The sequence below is a fragment of the Amblyomma americanum genome, chromosome 3, assembly GCF_052857255.1.
Source record: "Amblyomma americanum isolate KBUSLIRL-KWMA chromosome 3, ASM5285725v1, whole genome shotgun sequence".
Taxonomy (NCBI): domain Eukaryota; kingdom Metazoa; phylum Arthropoda; class Arachnida; order Ixodida; family Ixodidae; genus Amblyomma; species Amblyomma americanum.
Genome location: NC_135499.1, coordinates 149,759,564 through 149,774,615, shown reverse-complemented (window position 1 = coordinate 149,774,615; position 15,052 = coordinate 149,759,564). Strand labels below are relative to the sequence as shown.

General features: G+C 45.2%; 2 protein-coding genes across 3 annotated transcripts in view; one reads left to right on the top strand and one right to left on the bottom strand.

Annotated features, from left to right (window-relative positions):
* LOC144125149 (calcitonin gene-related peptide type 1 receptor-like) overlaps nt 1–15,052 on the bottom strand; it is a 67,019-nt gene that overhangs the window by 27,505 nt on the left and 24,462 nt on the right. For both annotated transcript variants that reach the window (XR_013313340.1, XM_077658272.1), the window contains exon 10: nt 10,718–10,778. Coding sequence is in view for 1 of the 2 variants with exons in the window: in XM_077658272.1 (XP_077514398.1) it covers nt 10,718–10,778 (61 nt within the window). In the remaining variant the exon portion in view is untranslated. The remainder of the gene's footprint in view (nt 1–10,717; nt 10,779–15,052) is intronic.
* Nucleotides 7,962–9,151, top strand: LOC144125150 (uncharacterized). Its single transcript, XM_077658273.1, has 2 exons — nt 7,962–8,662; nt 8,783–9,151. The coding sequence occupies exons 1-2, from the start codon at nt 8,120–8,122 to the stop codon at nt 9,095–9,097; spliced, it is 858 nt and encodes a 285-aa protein (XP_077514399.1). The 5' UTR covers nt 7,962–8,119; the 3' UTR covers nt 9,098–9,151.

Sequence of the window (15,052 nt, the reverse complement as noted above, 5' to 3'; positions counted from 1 at the left end):
GAGAAGTGCGAGTCTCGGCCAAAGATTCATTACAGAACCGATGTTTCGATGCCAATCAGCACATTCTGGTTTCACTATAGCTTGGAGCCAGAGGCGAACATTGGGTTTGACCGGTTCTCATGACGTCGCAGTTGCAGTGCAGGAGAGGCTAAGCAGAAAAAGGAAGGAGACGGTCTTTTCTCCCCTTGATGTGCGCTGTTGCACTCGCATACATAGTTGTCCGCGAGTATAGCGTGAAATCGCAGATGATTGGCAAGTGCCTCAGTGAAAGTGGGTTAATCGCTGTCATGAAAATCAGTAGACGCCATTAGCCCTGTTTACATCAACCTGATAGCGTCGGGCTTATTCAGGGGTCGGGCCGGGCATGGTAAATCCAACTCGACCAGTACGTGTTTACATGAACTCGATTTTAGCGAGTCGAGACCGGTTCAACCGCAGCGACACCAAGCGTCGCGCGAGCAAGCGGTAGCAGCCTTTAAGATTGAGGCACGCCATCGCTGTATCGGAGGAGCGACGGCGTACGTGAAAAGAAAGTTCGCATTTATCCTCTCCCCTCCAACTAACCCCACTTTTCGACTCTACAGCGTTTACAAGCACATCGGGTCAGGGTCGAGTTAAGTCGACCTACCCCTTGAGGCGGAGTTGACTGGACCCGACCCGACTCGGCGCGCGTTTACAAGATCCCAGTACCGGCTTTCGGCCCGATAACTCAACAACCAGGCTGTGTTGGCTCGAAGGCCTCCTATGAGGAATATTTGCAGCTGCATTCTTGACTTTTATCGCCACCTGGGTCACTGCGCCCCTGCGCTGGGGAAGGAACTATGTTGTTCTCTCACACTGTCTTGAATAGAGAGCCCCCTTCCTGTGTTTTGGCACTAAGAATGCCTGATTGTGTGGCTGCAGAGAGGGGAAAGGGGGTCGCTTTTGGGTGCGGCCTTGGATCCCATTTCCTTTTCGCACCACAAGCTGGAGCAAAAAAGAAAAGCAGAAATCTTTTCCGAATACACCTCGAGCAAGAAAAAAAGAAAGAACTCAAATCCGTACAAGTGCTGAGTAAAAACCTGCGCGCACGAACACAGACAACCACGAGGTTGATGGTAGAGTGTAGTAGAGACAAAATATCCTGACGCCAGATGGAGCCACGTCGCACGATGATTTTGGCGCGAATTTCAAATTCCCGCAGAAAATACATACACAACTTTCAGAGCCTGTAAAACGCAAACACTAAGCTCGATATGGATAAAATTTGCGGCTGAACAATCAAGAAAGAATAAGGGAGGAAATGTTGCAGACGAAACTCTGATATTTGGCTTAGTGTTTTCACGAGATGACAATGAATACGTACATATCTAAATGTGCAATTTTTCTGGATATTTTCCTCTTATTTGTAAAAAAAGAAACTTAAAAAATAAAATCTCCCCATAAAATTTCCTTCATTCACTAACGAAGAAAGCGCTGCCAAGACCTCATGCAAATCAAGCCATTTTTAGACACGCTACAGCTTCTGAAAGTTCCCATGTATTTCCTAATGACACTGTCACTGGTGAACCCTCTCATTAAAATGAATTATTTTAGGAGCAGGCTACAGGTGGGGCAAAACGCGACGTTGCGATGTTCGGGGGAGCGCACAGTAAATACAACGGTTATATTTCTTGCTTCAAAGATTATCAGTGTTTTCCCGCTCTTTAGGACAGTCAGAATGTACAAAATCATTGACAGTGAATGCAGACTAGCGCGCAGAAAACATCAAGAAAGCTCTGGACAGATGGAAGCAGCGCCGTTGTCCTCAAACGTCTTGATGTTCCCTCACAAAAGCGCAAAAAAAAATGAGGGGCTATGAAAATCAGAAGTGACATAAAATTTTTGTTAACTTCAGCATCACGTCCTTTTTGGCGGGCATGAGCAGCTGTTTGTGCAACCCATTCTAATAATGGATAAAGCTTTGTTCTGTCTGACTTATAATCGGATCAAAACATGGTGTCCACGCGCTCCGAATCAAACCACATTGCGTGTGCATTCAAGACGGCTCAGCGACAGAGAAACAATTTTGACATTAAAAGCGCAAAAAGGTTTCGATGGAAGCAGAAAATACAAAAACATCGCGTAGCCAAGCTACACGCAGAGCTACGTGGACTGTAGTAGGCGATGGAACAAAATAGTGCCGGGTTTCGTCTTAATACAGTGTCTGTCATTAGAGTAGGCTTGAAAAGATTGCCTAGGTGACCATGAAGCCAACTTTGACTGCATTCGTTACAACTATGCGTCATATAGTTATTTCGGAGGAGTGTAACATTTTGCCTCGTGCGTTGTCTCAGTTCGCCAGTGGGATGGATGCCAATAAATTTTCCTACAAAATTTGACTTTTTTTTTATTTGGTGAGGGGATGCCATGACATTTGCAAACAATTAGGCAGTATTTCTTTTTCATATCTGGGAATAAAAAACAATGGCGACGGTTTGCGGATTTGTGTCGCGTTTTGCGCCACCCTTGCCTACTTTTTGAAAAAACAAAAGAAACGTCTGTTTCCTTACAACTCAACCTTTGAAACACCTGCAACTAGTAGTCTCTGAATTCGCACTAAATCCGGAGTGTGATCAACTTTATAGAGACGTGGAGCTGCCTCCACAGTTTGTATCGGCAGTTACTAGCATTTGTGGTACCAGAGTAGCATCGTAGTTACGGTTTTCCTTTATGCCTCCGCTACTTTGCTTGTCAAGTAATAACTGTTGAAAATGCTTCCCACAGGGCTTGTTCACAATATACGTCAGTGAGAATCGTTGCGCACCGGCGTTGCTTCAAGAGAAATCACCAGGGCTTTTATGCGCGTTCAAAACCGCCACTGATACTTTGTACCTGTGGTTTTGTACACAGATCACGTTTCTTTGTTTCGTGCTCGTCTAGACAGCCAGGTGCTATTGCGTATGTGGTGAAGTAATGCGGGAACGCGGCCACTGAGCGCCAATGCGCTCAGTACGCGGCTGCGTACTGAGCGCATTGTTGGACACTTCGCAACATCTTTAAAGGCTAGAGTTCTCGAGCGCCGGAGGATTGCACAAATGTTGCAAATTCTCTCTGCATTCCTGCTTCCCCTCCAGCGATTCCACGTAAAAAAAAAAATACCATGTGCTGGTGTTGAACTCCAGCTGCGAAAACAATCTTCGTTCCATACGCCAATCTTACTGTACCGTTGCAGCCAGACTTCCATACCATTTGCTCTACCTGTCGCTGTTCGACAAATCCCTACATCAAACATGTGTAAGTCGGTATGTCAAGGGGCATGCCCAAGCTGTAGTGTGTTTGGCCTCTGCAACTGGCTGTATAGTGTTTTAAACGAATAATTGTTACAAACCATACCGGTGGCGCGATTCTTTATTTGCGCCCTTTTTTCGTTTTTATTTCTCTTACTTGCAATATGCTGCGGGGATTTCTGCGGCAGCCCATCTTTCAGGCGTCACCATGTCCTTATCGATCTTTTTTTTTTCGCCCGGCTAAAGCGAATTTCATCCCACGTAAAGGCATCTTTTTTTACCCATTGATGACGGACGGCATCTCAGAGTGCTGTTTTCCACAAGTCTCTAAATATCCACGAACGGTGGCGCTAACTAAAGTTCCTACTTCTACTTCATGGACCGCAATGCCAGGCACAGTAGTCCGGTGGGTCTGGAAACTTTCCGAACTCGCCTCCACCCCTTGATAATCCTGTACAAACGACAACTCCATTCTTCGAAACCAAGGAGAACCCAATAACCAACTTCCCTGCCATCTTTATGACTAATCAGACAAACTTCCCAGAAGTCGCACCCATTTTTGCCACTGACCCGGTATTCCTGGTATTCCCATACCCGGCTGCTATCACCGCTTCCGGTACCTCGCCCTTCACTTTCCTTTGTGCTGCTGCTATTGTACTTGGTCGCTATCCCCGCTTGCACTCTGGGCTGCTGCTTGCCCAGAATTTCTCCAAGGACCGCTCGACGTGTGAGTCATACACACGTGTTCTGCAGACGCGTCCTCCATTTTGGCATCCGCAAACGAACATGCTGAAGACCGTCGGCCCGAAAGGAGAATTTCTCCAGGGAGTTAAAATAATAAATATTACATCTTTTCTCCTAATGACTGCTAAGGTATCGGCGCGTCCCACATTAAGAACAATATGAAATTAAAAACTGAACTGCTCATTTCGGTTGAGTTGTTTTTTTACGCCTATATGATTTCGACATGAATCACTTCCTCATTGTCATTTCAAAATCTTTTGGCGGGCTTGAACTTTCTTCCCCGCAAGCGTGCGTCAGAAAAATTCAACGCATTCTGAAATTGGTCTTTTTTGAGAGATATTGCAATATTGCTGTGCCTAATTTTGTGTTAGGCACCACACGCATTCTGAACTAGCCCCAATGGGCCTCGATAACAACGTGAAGTGACGTAGAAAGGTAGTTTTATTTTTGTGAACATAAACGCCTGCCAAGGATTCCAGCCAAAAGTGAACAAACTTGCTACGCCCTCCATTCGCTTTCCACAGAACAAATGATACATATTGACAGAAGAGAACCGAAACGTACAAGACCATTTGATTACTCTCCATTCAATTAACTAGACTGTACTATCTGACAGCCGAACGCTTGCAGAGCTCAACTTAAAAATAAACAAAAATAAACTACCAGCACTTGAGTCGAATGGCACGCAAGCATGTCGCACATCAGGCAGCTTCGTGTGTTATTTCCCATGCGCATTACAGCTCGCACACAGCACCCGGAATACGTAATTTACGCCACGCTTTATTGCCACATTAATGCAACATAAAAATCTTTACCCGCTGCGATCATGGTTGCCTCACTTGGCTGCTATGTTAGGCCTAGGCTCACGATATTGCAAACTTGCTAAGAGAAACGCCGTCGTGAAGATCTGCGGAGAAATTTCAATTACGTGGGGTGTCTAACTTGTGATTACAGCACAGCGCTTGCTATCAACTGACAGCTTTGTTGAGAAATTATATAAGCTAAGCACAAACAAAAGGACACTGCGAGAAGTAAAAACACGTGGGCTGGCCTGTCATGCATGAGAAGACGGAGCCGGGACCTACATTACGCATCAATTAGTCAGGGGAACCCAGTGCACATTTCATGAAAACAATACCCCTTTTGTGTAGATTAATTCATCCCTGTGCGATGCGCGTCTACCTTCTTCAGTAGCCACGCTCACCTCCCCCTTTTTTTCGAGCTTAGACCAGTTTGTCTGTGACGATTGCCGCGAAATTCCTCCCTGGCGTGATGCAGCTGTTGCTGGCGTCGCTTTGGCTGCTGACAGCGTAGACGTACCGAAGTTTGGGCCAGTTGGTAATGATCCATCTTGAGAAAACAAAGCAGCACGAAAAACGGGGACGAAAAAGACACGCATACGACAGGACGAATGCTGCACTTCCAACTGATTTTTATTGAGAATACCAAAGCTTAAGTACAACGCTACTATCGCCTCGTGGCAATCAACCGCAATGATTCAAAAACGCCAGTTCATTATCAAGAAGAGACAAGGAAGCGGTGCGGACACACTGACCACCTGCTTTTCTGATGTGATATGCTTCAATAATCTCTCTTTCCATCCGATCTCTTCCACGCCCAAGAATTTTAGCTTTCCGAAATATGGATTTACACTTACAATACCGGCAGTGGATAGCAAGATGACCACTGTTCCCTTCTTTCACCAGATTATAATGCTCCCTAGCTCTCTCATTAAAACAGCGTCCCGTGTGACCAATGTACACTCTATTGCAAGTGAGCGGAATGCTGTACACTACCTTAGTAATGCAAGGGGTGAAAACAAGTTGGTGGTTTATAGTGCAAATCGGCCTTTTCTTACTTATCATCATTGGGCAAACTTTTGATAGCTTGCTTGGGGTGGAGAAGAGCACGTTAACACCGTATCTGTTTCCAACTTTCTTAAGACTATGAGAAACTCTGTGAAGATATGGAATTACTTGAGTTGGCATTCTCTGGTCCTCTTATCCGTCTTTTTGATGCACTTTTTCTTTTGTAGCAGCGTCTCTGCAACAGCTGACAATAAATCTGGAGGAAAGCTCAGTTTGCATTTGGACACTTTCAAACATTTGATGCGGACATGACTTTTTCAAAGCGGAATTGAGGCAATTCATGGCTATTGCTCTTTTGATTATTTTTGAATGAGCTCTACTGTAAGGGAGGAGTGCATTTTGTGACCTAGGATTGTACATCCAGCATATATGCCCTTCCAAGAAATGAATTCTCAGGTCAAGGAACTGTATACAGTTTCCACTAGGGAGTTCAAAGGTAAACTTTGAACTCCCTAAAGTAAAAACAACAGATGGGGTTCATTACTGCCCCCACTTCAGTTTTGGCGAGCAAAACAAAATAAATGCCGCGTCTCAAAAGGGCCAGGTTTCGTACCTTTTTTTCAACATCGAGCATGCGTATTTGCACGGTTTGGACTGAAAATTGCGCTATCAGAGTTAGCACCAATGGAGCAGTCCACGAATGTCATGGCCCCTAAGTTAAACGTGCAGACGTGCTCGATACGTACAGAGCTCAAAACAATTTATTTTAGGTGTAGTTAGAAGAGTGACAGAAATACTCATGCTGCCATTTGGTCTCCGCTTGGCCGCAAAACATGCGTGTAAAGTGGCTTTTATGTACTGCGCATGGCTTGCTTCTCAAACCAAATCAAGAAAGCTGGTTTTCTCTATGGAGGTTTGACGTCCCAAAAGCGACTCAGGCTATGAGGGACGCCGTAGTGGAGGTCTCCGGAAATTTAGACCACCTGGGGTTCTTTAACGTGCACTGACGTAGTCCCAGTGCATGGCCGCTAGAATTTCGCCTCCATCGAAATTCAACTGCCTCGGCCAGGATCAAACCCGTGTCTTTCGGGCCAGCAGCCGAGCGCCATAACCACTGAGCCACCGTGGCGACTTGAAAATCAAGAAAGTGCAAGTTTGAACAACAGCTAGAAAACTTGCACCTGCCCTCCAAAGAAACAAGCAGAATAATTAAAGCAGAAAACTTGGCACCTAGTAGCATTTTAGTTATCTGACAACCGGCGCGTTGAGCGTTATTAAATATTGGTTAATCACGCGCTGATGCAGCAACGCAGTCCGATGCCAAATCGAGATCGGACCGAAACCAGCACGACTGCGACTTAAAGCCTTTATTTGCACTAGGTAAAATTAGGGCATCCTCGTAAGGGTCAGCTCTTGCAAAATCGAGCCTGAAATGCTGGGAGCTTTGAAAAAAAATTAGTGCGTCTATTTAGAACACAGTGGTTTCTTGTTTGATAATAAAACGTATGTTCTTAAAGTAGTCGACCAATTGAATGCACCCAAAACGAACGTTGAGTTCTGCAGTTTTCGAGAATTGCAGAATATTATTTTTGTAGTTATGGACCTGTAGTTAGGTTTGTGAAATTTTTCTAATCTGTGCTTTTATTTTTTTTTGAGGATCACATGTTTTGAACGGGTACGTGAATCTGGAATATTCTGCTGTCCACTGCGATTCTCTGGTGAACAGTCATCATATTGAACTGGAGATGTAATTCTTGAAAGCTGATGCCTGCGGATGGTTTCAGCGACCTTTGCTTTTAATTTTTTTTTACTTTGCTTCCAGTTCCTAGCAGGCAAAGGATTAGAAGCATGTGACCACACCGAGCAGGCGGTAATAGAGAGGGTCGGTATAGCAACCGAGAAGCAGGGAGAAACTAAGGTGTGGCTCTGGAGAAAGGAGCTCGTTCTTTGTTCAGAGAGGACCCAGGAAGGCAACCTTATTCTTGAATGCTTTCGTTTTTTTTTCGTTTTTTGGTACTTGGCACTTGTATTCTCGATAAGCTCCCATTTGCTTCGGGGATTAGCTCCTGTTTCCGCTGGCGTGCGCTGTCGAACCCAGCTGGTGACGGTGAAAAGTTTGGTGACTAAGCGGAAACGAGATGGTCCCCAGTACCAGCGACTCACGTGACATGCTGTGTCACGTGCACACTCCGTGCAAGTGTGCACGTGACATGCTGTGTCACGTGCACACCGCGTGCAAGTGCAGAACAAAGGAACGGGTCGTATAAAAAGGCGCGTGTTCAGGCAAGCACCGTCAGACCTTCCCAGGCAACCAGCAAGATGAAGCCGACTCTGCTGTTCGCCGTCGCAGCCATCCTTGTGCTGACGCTGCCTCAGGAAGCCGACTCCTTGTTCCTGAGCAGTCTGGCCCTGCTTCCCGTCTCCGCTATCGTGAGTCTCGGCGGCTTCGTTGGTCTCAAGCTCGCCATCGCCATGAAGATTCTCGGCATGCTGGGCTGGTTTGATGTGAGTCGGTACGGGGTGGGCCTCCGGGCGTCCATAGACGACGACAAGCTGCCCGATCGCGTGGTCCCGCTGCCCAAGCCCCGGAACATTTTCCCTGGCCCAACGATCTCGGTGCCCGTCGCCATGCTGCCGTATTTCATCGGAGGCAAGTTCAAGGGGCCAAGCGCGATCCGACTCCCGGTCAAGGACTTCATGATGCTGGCGAACCAGTCCGTTCAGTTTGACTCGCCCAGTGTAAGGTTTTCCTCCGATGGCGCAGCTAGCGTCAAGGGAACAAAGGGATCTTCACTTCACGCCTCCGGAAAGCTGAAGAGCCCATTGGTCAACGTTGAAGCTCGAAAGACTGCCATGCTGCGAGTAAGTAGCTCTTTGCTTAGTTTTCTAGTTTTCTAGTTTCCTGGCTGAAGCATGCTTCGGCACTAGCCCGTATTTCTTCTTTATTTGACAATGTTGTCCTTTCCTTGTTTCCTCTCACAGGGTCGACGCAGCATTGAGAGTGATCCGAATGTGATCAAGCAAGCCGTCCGCCTGGTGCGGCAGCTGGACACGGACAGCTGCATCCTGCGTCTGTCGTGCGAGGTCAGCGCCGAACCCTCGACCTATGGCGAGTACGGGCGCCGCGTCGCTGACTTCGTGAACGGCCTGGGCCCCGTCGGGAGGAACTCTGTCTTCGCTGACTTCGAGCAGGCGCACATGCAGGGCGCCTACGCAGGCATGGCTGGATGCAAGAGGGCCTACTCCAAGTGCAAGGTCGACCTACGGGCGCTGGTAGCCCTCGTGGAGTCCTCGTAGATCGACAAACATCGCTGTCTGTGATATGTAAATAGTGTAAACAGCTGTAAATAAACCCCCTGTATATTGCAATTTTCTTCTTTTTATCACTGGATTCTTTTGGCTGGTGTCCCCCATTGCGACCCGCCGAGAGTCATGTCCTTGTTTGCACCCATGTTCACGTGGGTGCTTGCGCTTATTTTTGTATATACCACGTGTTTGAGGAAATAATTATAAGTAATTTTCAAAAAGTGGGTCTTTTTGGGCCATCTATTAGTTAACAAGTAGAGGTATAGAACAAGCAGTAGTTAACAAGCAGAGGTACAGAAGAAATTCGAACCCTTTTTAAATTATTGTGAATGACAGAGCAGTAATTCCACGTCCCCATATCCGATGAATACGCCGTAATAGTCTGTAAGCATAAGCAACCTAGAGGGCAAGTTCTACCGTTCTTGATTGTTAATTGTTAATGACATTATTCATCCCTAGTAATAATTAATAATTACTAGGATTCATCCCTAGATTCGATGATTAGCCTAGCTAATGACCGAAAATATTGATAAACACTTACTAAAACTGCCATAATAAAGCTGTCAGCGTTGTAAACTCCAAAAGGTGTTTTAATTTTTTTTTTTACATCGGAGGTGTTACGAAGGACATGCAGAAATATAATTACATGTGTAACACAGACACACACTAGCCACTATAGAGCTCGGCCACTCACCTTGAGTCCTCTCTGGAAAGGTATGGAAACAAACACAAGTCAATTAGCTCGTAAATGTTGAAGTAAGCAAAAGGAAAAAAGCATGCAGGCAAGCGTATTTTATTTTTCTTCAAGGTGAGAAAACTGTAAACAAACCGAATGTTCCATTTGATGTTGCTTTCACCTAGACGAAGTTTTACAAGCATTCCGCTTAAAAAAGAAGACCTTAATCGTATAAAGATAAGGAAACATGAATAAGACGCCGATAATGAAGCCAAAGTTCAAACATTTAGGACGCTGCAGTATTTAAAAGGCGATATTTGACGCTCTTTTGCTGGCTTTCCCCAAGGCAACGTAATTATACATTTTAGTGATGCCTTAATCTTCGGATAAACAGTAGTTAACTTCTTTTTGGCGTTCGTTGTACAAAGGTGAACACCTTAAGCTTGTGGCATTTTGGGTGTGAAAGTTTAAGCGCCATCACTTCGACGAATTTATTAAAATTTTCACGCTGCAGTCTTGAGACTTACGCTACTATTCTTTGGCTTGTTGTTTAGCGTCGTTCCTTACAAGTAATTCAGAATATTTTAACAATGTGCTGTTTGTTCATGGGACAAACTTAGTTGCACCCCACTGTTTATCCTTACCTCACGTATTATGTCAGTTTAATTATGAATGAACGTCCGATTTACTGAACGAATGAACATATGTATTATTGTCCCCCTTGGTCGTAGCACAGTTTCGGCAAGCCCAGCAGTAATCGCACTGATAACATTCCAAGTACAACTGGTGTATTCTTGGCTTCACTTAGGCCCGAACATGCATGCGGGAACAAGGTCAGGACAAGACGTACGACAGAGGGAACACACCGGCGGACACCAATTGGAGCCAATGCAAAAGGGAAAAAAACAAGCATTGTACTGGTAGCGTCTACTTACGGGTGGCCCACACGCAAAGCTCGGAGGGCGGCGCTGATGGTGACGAAAATAGCGGGGCAACCTGGATGTAAAAGATGCGTGGTGGTTGCATGCCTGTCCCATTTGAGCCAAGGTAAAAAAAAAAGAGCAGCAGGAAAAGAACAAGAGAGGCGACGCTCGCACAGCTAGCGCAATCCCCCGTCGCTGTTTTCGTGTTGTGGTCGCGGTTGACGAAAATAGACAGACAAGGCGCCGGCCTATCAAGTCGGCTGTCTCGCCCTCCCCAGAGGGGATGGCGGATCCGCGGTCATGCCAGCACTGGACGGTTTCCAGTCAGGTGTGGCGAAACATTTGGACCATTTTTGTTTTTCGCTTGGTTTGATATTGAGCGTCAGCTGTAATGATGTGACAGTCAGTAGCCTGTATGGACCTCCGCTCTATATTAATGCACAGCAGAGATGAATTAACCAGTCACGATAACTCCTAAAGAGAGGAGAAGAAAAACGCAGGGTCTAATTAGGACGCCATAGTATATAGTCTTCACATTTAAGAGAATTATTAGGAGAACGCGAATAATGCGTTTTTCAAAACTGAATTGATTACGAATAGCATAGCTATAATACGAAATGAATCAGATGTGGATGCCAGAGATTCATCCCGGATGTTCACTTGTGCAAACATTCGTACAAAATGAATATTCTTGTTAAATGGTGAAGCGCTAATGAAGGTGCTGCGGTATGGCTCTATAGCTCCTGGAGTTATAGTTGCCAAAGTCTCAATACCGATATATATATTAGAGGGTACGCAGTACGAAGTTAGTACAAGGGTTAATTCACATAGGTCATGAAAGCGGGGCTCGAATGCAGTCTGGAACCAAGTGCAAGCGACACCAGTTATGGAAGGGGAACAGAAGCGCCAAAATGAAGTTAGTGGACAAGCACAAATAAGAGGAAATTAATTGGCACATGTACTCGTAATTTATAACTATTTAAAAGCCATTCAAGTTACTGTGAATATACCCCTTGTACACTGCAATTCTCTTCTTTTTATCACGCGATTCCTCTGGCTGGTGTCCAAAATTTCGACCCGCCGAGTTTCATATACTAGGTATTTCAGGAATTTTCAAAAATAGGCTTTTTGGGGTAAAAATATGACTTTTGCGCCATAATAATACCAGTGTTGGCGGACACTGAAAAGCCGGTGAATCGTCTTAAGTAGTAGGCTGGTTAACTAATTTTTGATGATCAAGTTTTTAACTATGAAAGCTAGGCAACTGGTTGAATTTAGAGATTAGAGAGCCAGTTTTTAGAATTTCGTAAATGCTATTATCCTCGGCGCAGTTTGTGCGAATTAGAGCGTGTTTTATTGTGAATTTCGTTCAGTTCCTCGCAATAGGAATGAATTATTATCCTTTGTGTTGACTATACTGGGTGAAATAAATGCACGAGAACGATTTGTGTCGACGGTGACGCAACGCCAGGGTCAACGTGCGCTGGACGTCACCTTTATCTCTAAGATATGGTGCACAGGTGTTGAGTGGCTTGGTATTTCGGTGATCTGAAGTGTACATATACTGCCTAGCTCTTTAAATGTTGGAGAGTGCTTTGTAAAAACCTATAGTACGGTACCCCGCGAAGTGAACGCTTCCTTAAACGTTTGCGCTACTTACATGTTATTGAGCACAGGAAACTGCGTTTGAAGATATTTTTGTACCTAGTAAGTTTTGTAGATAGTCTGCTGTCGTGATACCAGCCCTTAAAAAGGCGTTATTGTCGCAGATCAGAGAAGGTTGTGTTGTATTTAACGCTTCGCGGTCTGTTTTCTTAGCAAAATCACGATGTTCAGATGCTATTTCTTTCTGTGCGTTAGTTACAGCGAAGTATTTAATAAGGTCACTTGTTTCGTTAAACTCTTCTTGTGCAGTCTCCTGGATTGAGCGCTTGCTTGATTGTTTCCTATGACTAAAAGCTCACTATTCGTATTCTCTTGTTCTCCCGTACCTTCCTTTGCTTTCTCATTGTGGGATCACCTATTTTATGTTTTATTTGATCTGATTAACGATAATGTCTGTCCTCTAAGTATTATAAAAGGCAGCCCTATTTTAAATGCGAAAGTGCCGCGCCATTTTAGAGCACTACTATGCCATTTGTGCACAGCAGGCCACTAGCTTTTCATAATCTCCGCGAGTAGATTTTAAAACTTGTTCTGTGCGCTAGTTCAGCAACCTCTTGTTGCTTCGCTGTTCTGAGCCTGAACAGAAGATGCCTTGATAGAAGCCGTTATGCCCGTTTTACGCAGTGCGAGCGACTGTGTAGTGGTTTTCGTAAATTTTGCAGCCATACGACATATGAACGGCATCGCGTTTGAGCAATGCTATAGACTTTCTCTTGCGCGTTAAAAATACCCCAGAAAGTGTCAAAGAGAGTTCCTTTTACATTCAAGACCGGCATATAAGTGCGACGGTATCCACAGAAGCTGCAATTCACGGGGAACTCTTCTTGCGATTAAGAAACCATTCACCTGGGAAGTCCATGGTTCTAAGGATACTGTAGGCTAGCGGCGAGAGCCTTATGCACTAAAAGCCTGCCGTCTTCGGTCTCCAGGCCTCCGTATTCTAAATGACTGCAACCTCTGGCAAAAACTTCAACCATCTGGTCCACCAGTGCAGTTTTCCTCGACAGAGAGAAGTTCAGAAGAAACGCCTTGAGTTCTTTGGAAAATAATTTTAATTACCTTGGCGACAGTTCGGAATTGCGGTGCGAGGCTTTGTTTGTCTTTCCGTTTACTGACTAGTCCCCGCTCTGTTTTCCTTATCGGATGCATCTTGCCTAAGTGAGTGACAAATCATCTCCCTACCGGCAAGATACACACCACAGTTTCTTTTTTGCTTGAATTATTTAGTTCAACGACGGTAGCTTGGCAGAGGAAAACCTTATGAGTGTCTTCTCTGAACGCCACCGCTGATTCTGTCAAGCCAAAGCGAGTCGGCATAGCAGTAAGGCAAACAGAATAAAAGACAAATTTAAACGCACTGCTTCTGCGCTCAGTCTTCTAACCTAACGAAAAAAAAAAGAAATCTTCCTTTCGGCAATTCCAGTCTTGTTTTTTTGTTTTGTTTGTATCAAAGTCCCAAAAGAAAGCTCTAGTGCGACGTACCAGTGCCACGAAAGCTCTTAGCGAAGAAGTGGGCGTCTGATTCGAACCAGAAAGAGAAAAGCATTGTTTGTTGACTGATGATTCAGTCTCCTAGCGGCGCGGTCAAATACCCTTTCCCGAAATCCGATCTGTCGCTGAAGTCGCTCCCATGTTTTTTTTTATTATTATTGACCACCTCTTTGCTTCGCTGAGCGTCCGTCCGACTTTTGTCGAGTGCTCGGCGCTGTTGGTTTGGTCTGAAGACGCCCGAAAACGCAATTTTTGTGAAGATCGGCAAGAAACACGAGATAAGGTTCCAACAGGCTCTTGATCTTCTTTACTAACCGGCCTTGAGGACTCTTCCGTCAACAGAAAGGTTCCTTATACTAGAAGAAACGAGACGGTTGAGAGAGGAAAGGGGCGAAACGCTTTGTGTTCCCGCTTGAAAGGAGCTCGTGGAAAACTCCCAATCAGGACCAAGTGAGAGGACACCAGTGCGCTTCACCTTACAGCCGTCACTTTTTTTTTTCTTTCGCAAACGCCTCTTTCTTCTGTTCTCTGCTTCTTATAGTTGCTGTTACTGCCGCGGAAAAACAGGATCGCGCCGATGAAGACGGAGAAAAGGTAGTACGAAAGGCATTCGACGAAAAACGTTACGTCATCACTGGAGGATAAAAAAAGCCAGAGTGTGATACAAAACAAATAATATAGAGGCGACAAGGCAAAGCTATTATTTAACGGTTGCTTCTTTTTCACAGGTGCTCCTTTCTTTCTCTTTAGTTTATCATCTGTAAAAAAAAATTGCGGTGGTTTAGCTCTGGTTAAACCTGGAGTGACGCGATAGCTACAGCTTGCAGAGTGGAACTTGGTCACGTCACCAACCACGTGATCAGCCACGGCGCCGCGCCGCCGGCAGCTGCTCCGCACCACGTGACAGCGTGGCAGCGCAGACACAGGGTGGCGCGCCGCCCCACTGAAGACTCGAAATGCTACCGTAATGTAGCTATCGCTACAAAAAAAGGTGCTTAAGCAGAAGTTTCATCTTGAGAAGAATAATATCAAACGTGTCGTTAAATTCGCTAAGTTTACGTCTCGCTGATTCAAATCCGTGCCACATGACAAACATTATACATTAACTTTTTACTTGAAGTTTCCTGCTTATAATAGTTATTTACTATACAGTGTTTGCTAATTTCGGCTTAATGCGCCATAAAACCGTGT

Coding starts and splice junctions, on each gene's coding strand:
- LOC144125150 (XM_077658273.1), top strand. CDS start 8,120: ATGAAGCCGACTCTGCTGTTCGCCGTCGCAGCCATCCTTGTGCTGACG. Junction 8,663..8,782: donor GAAAGACTGCCATGCTGCGA/GTAAGTAGCTCT, acceptor TTCCTCTCACAG/GGTCGACGCAGCATTGAGAG.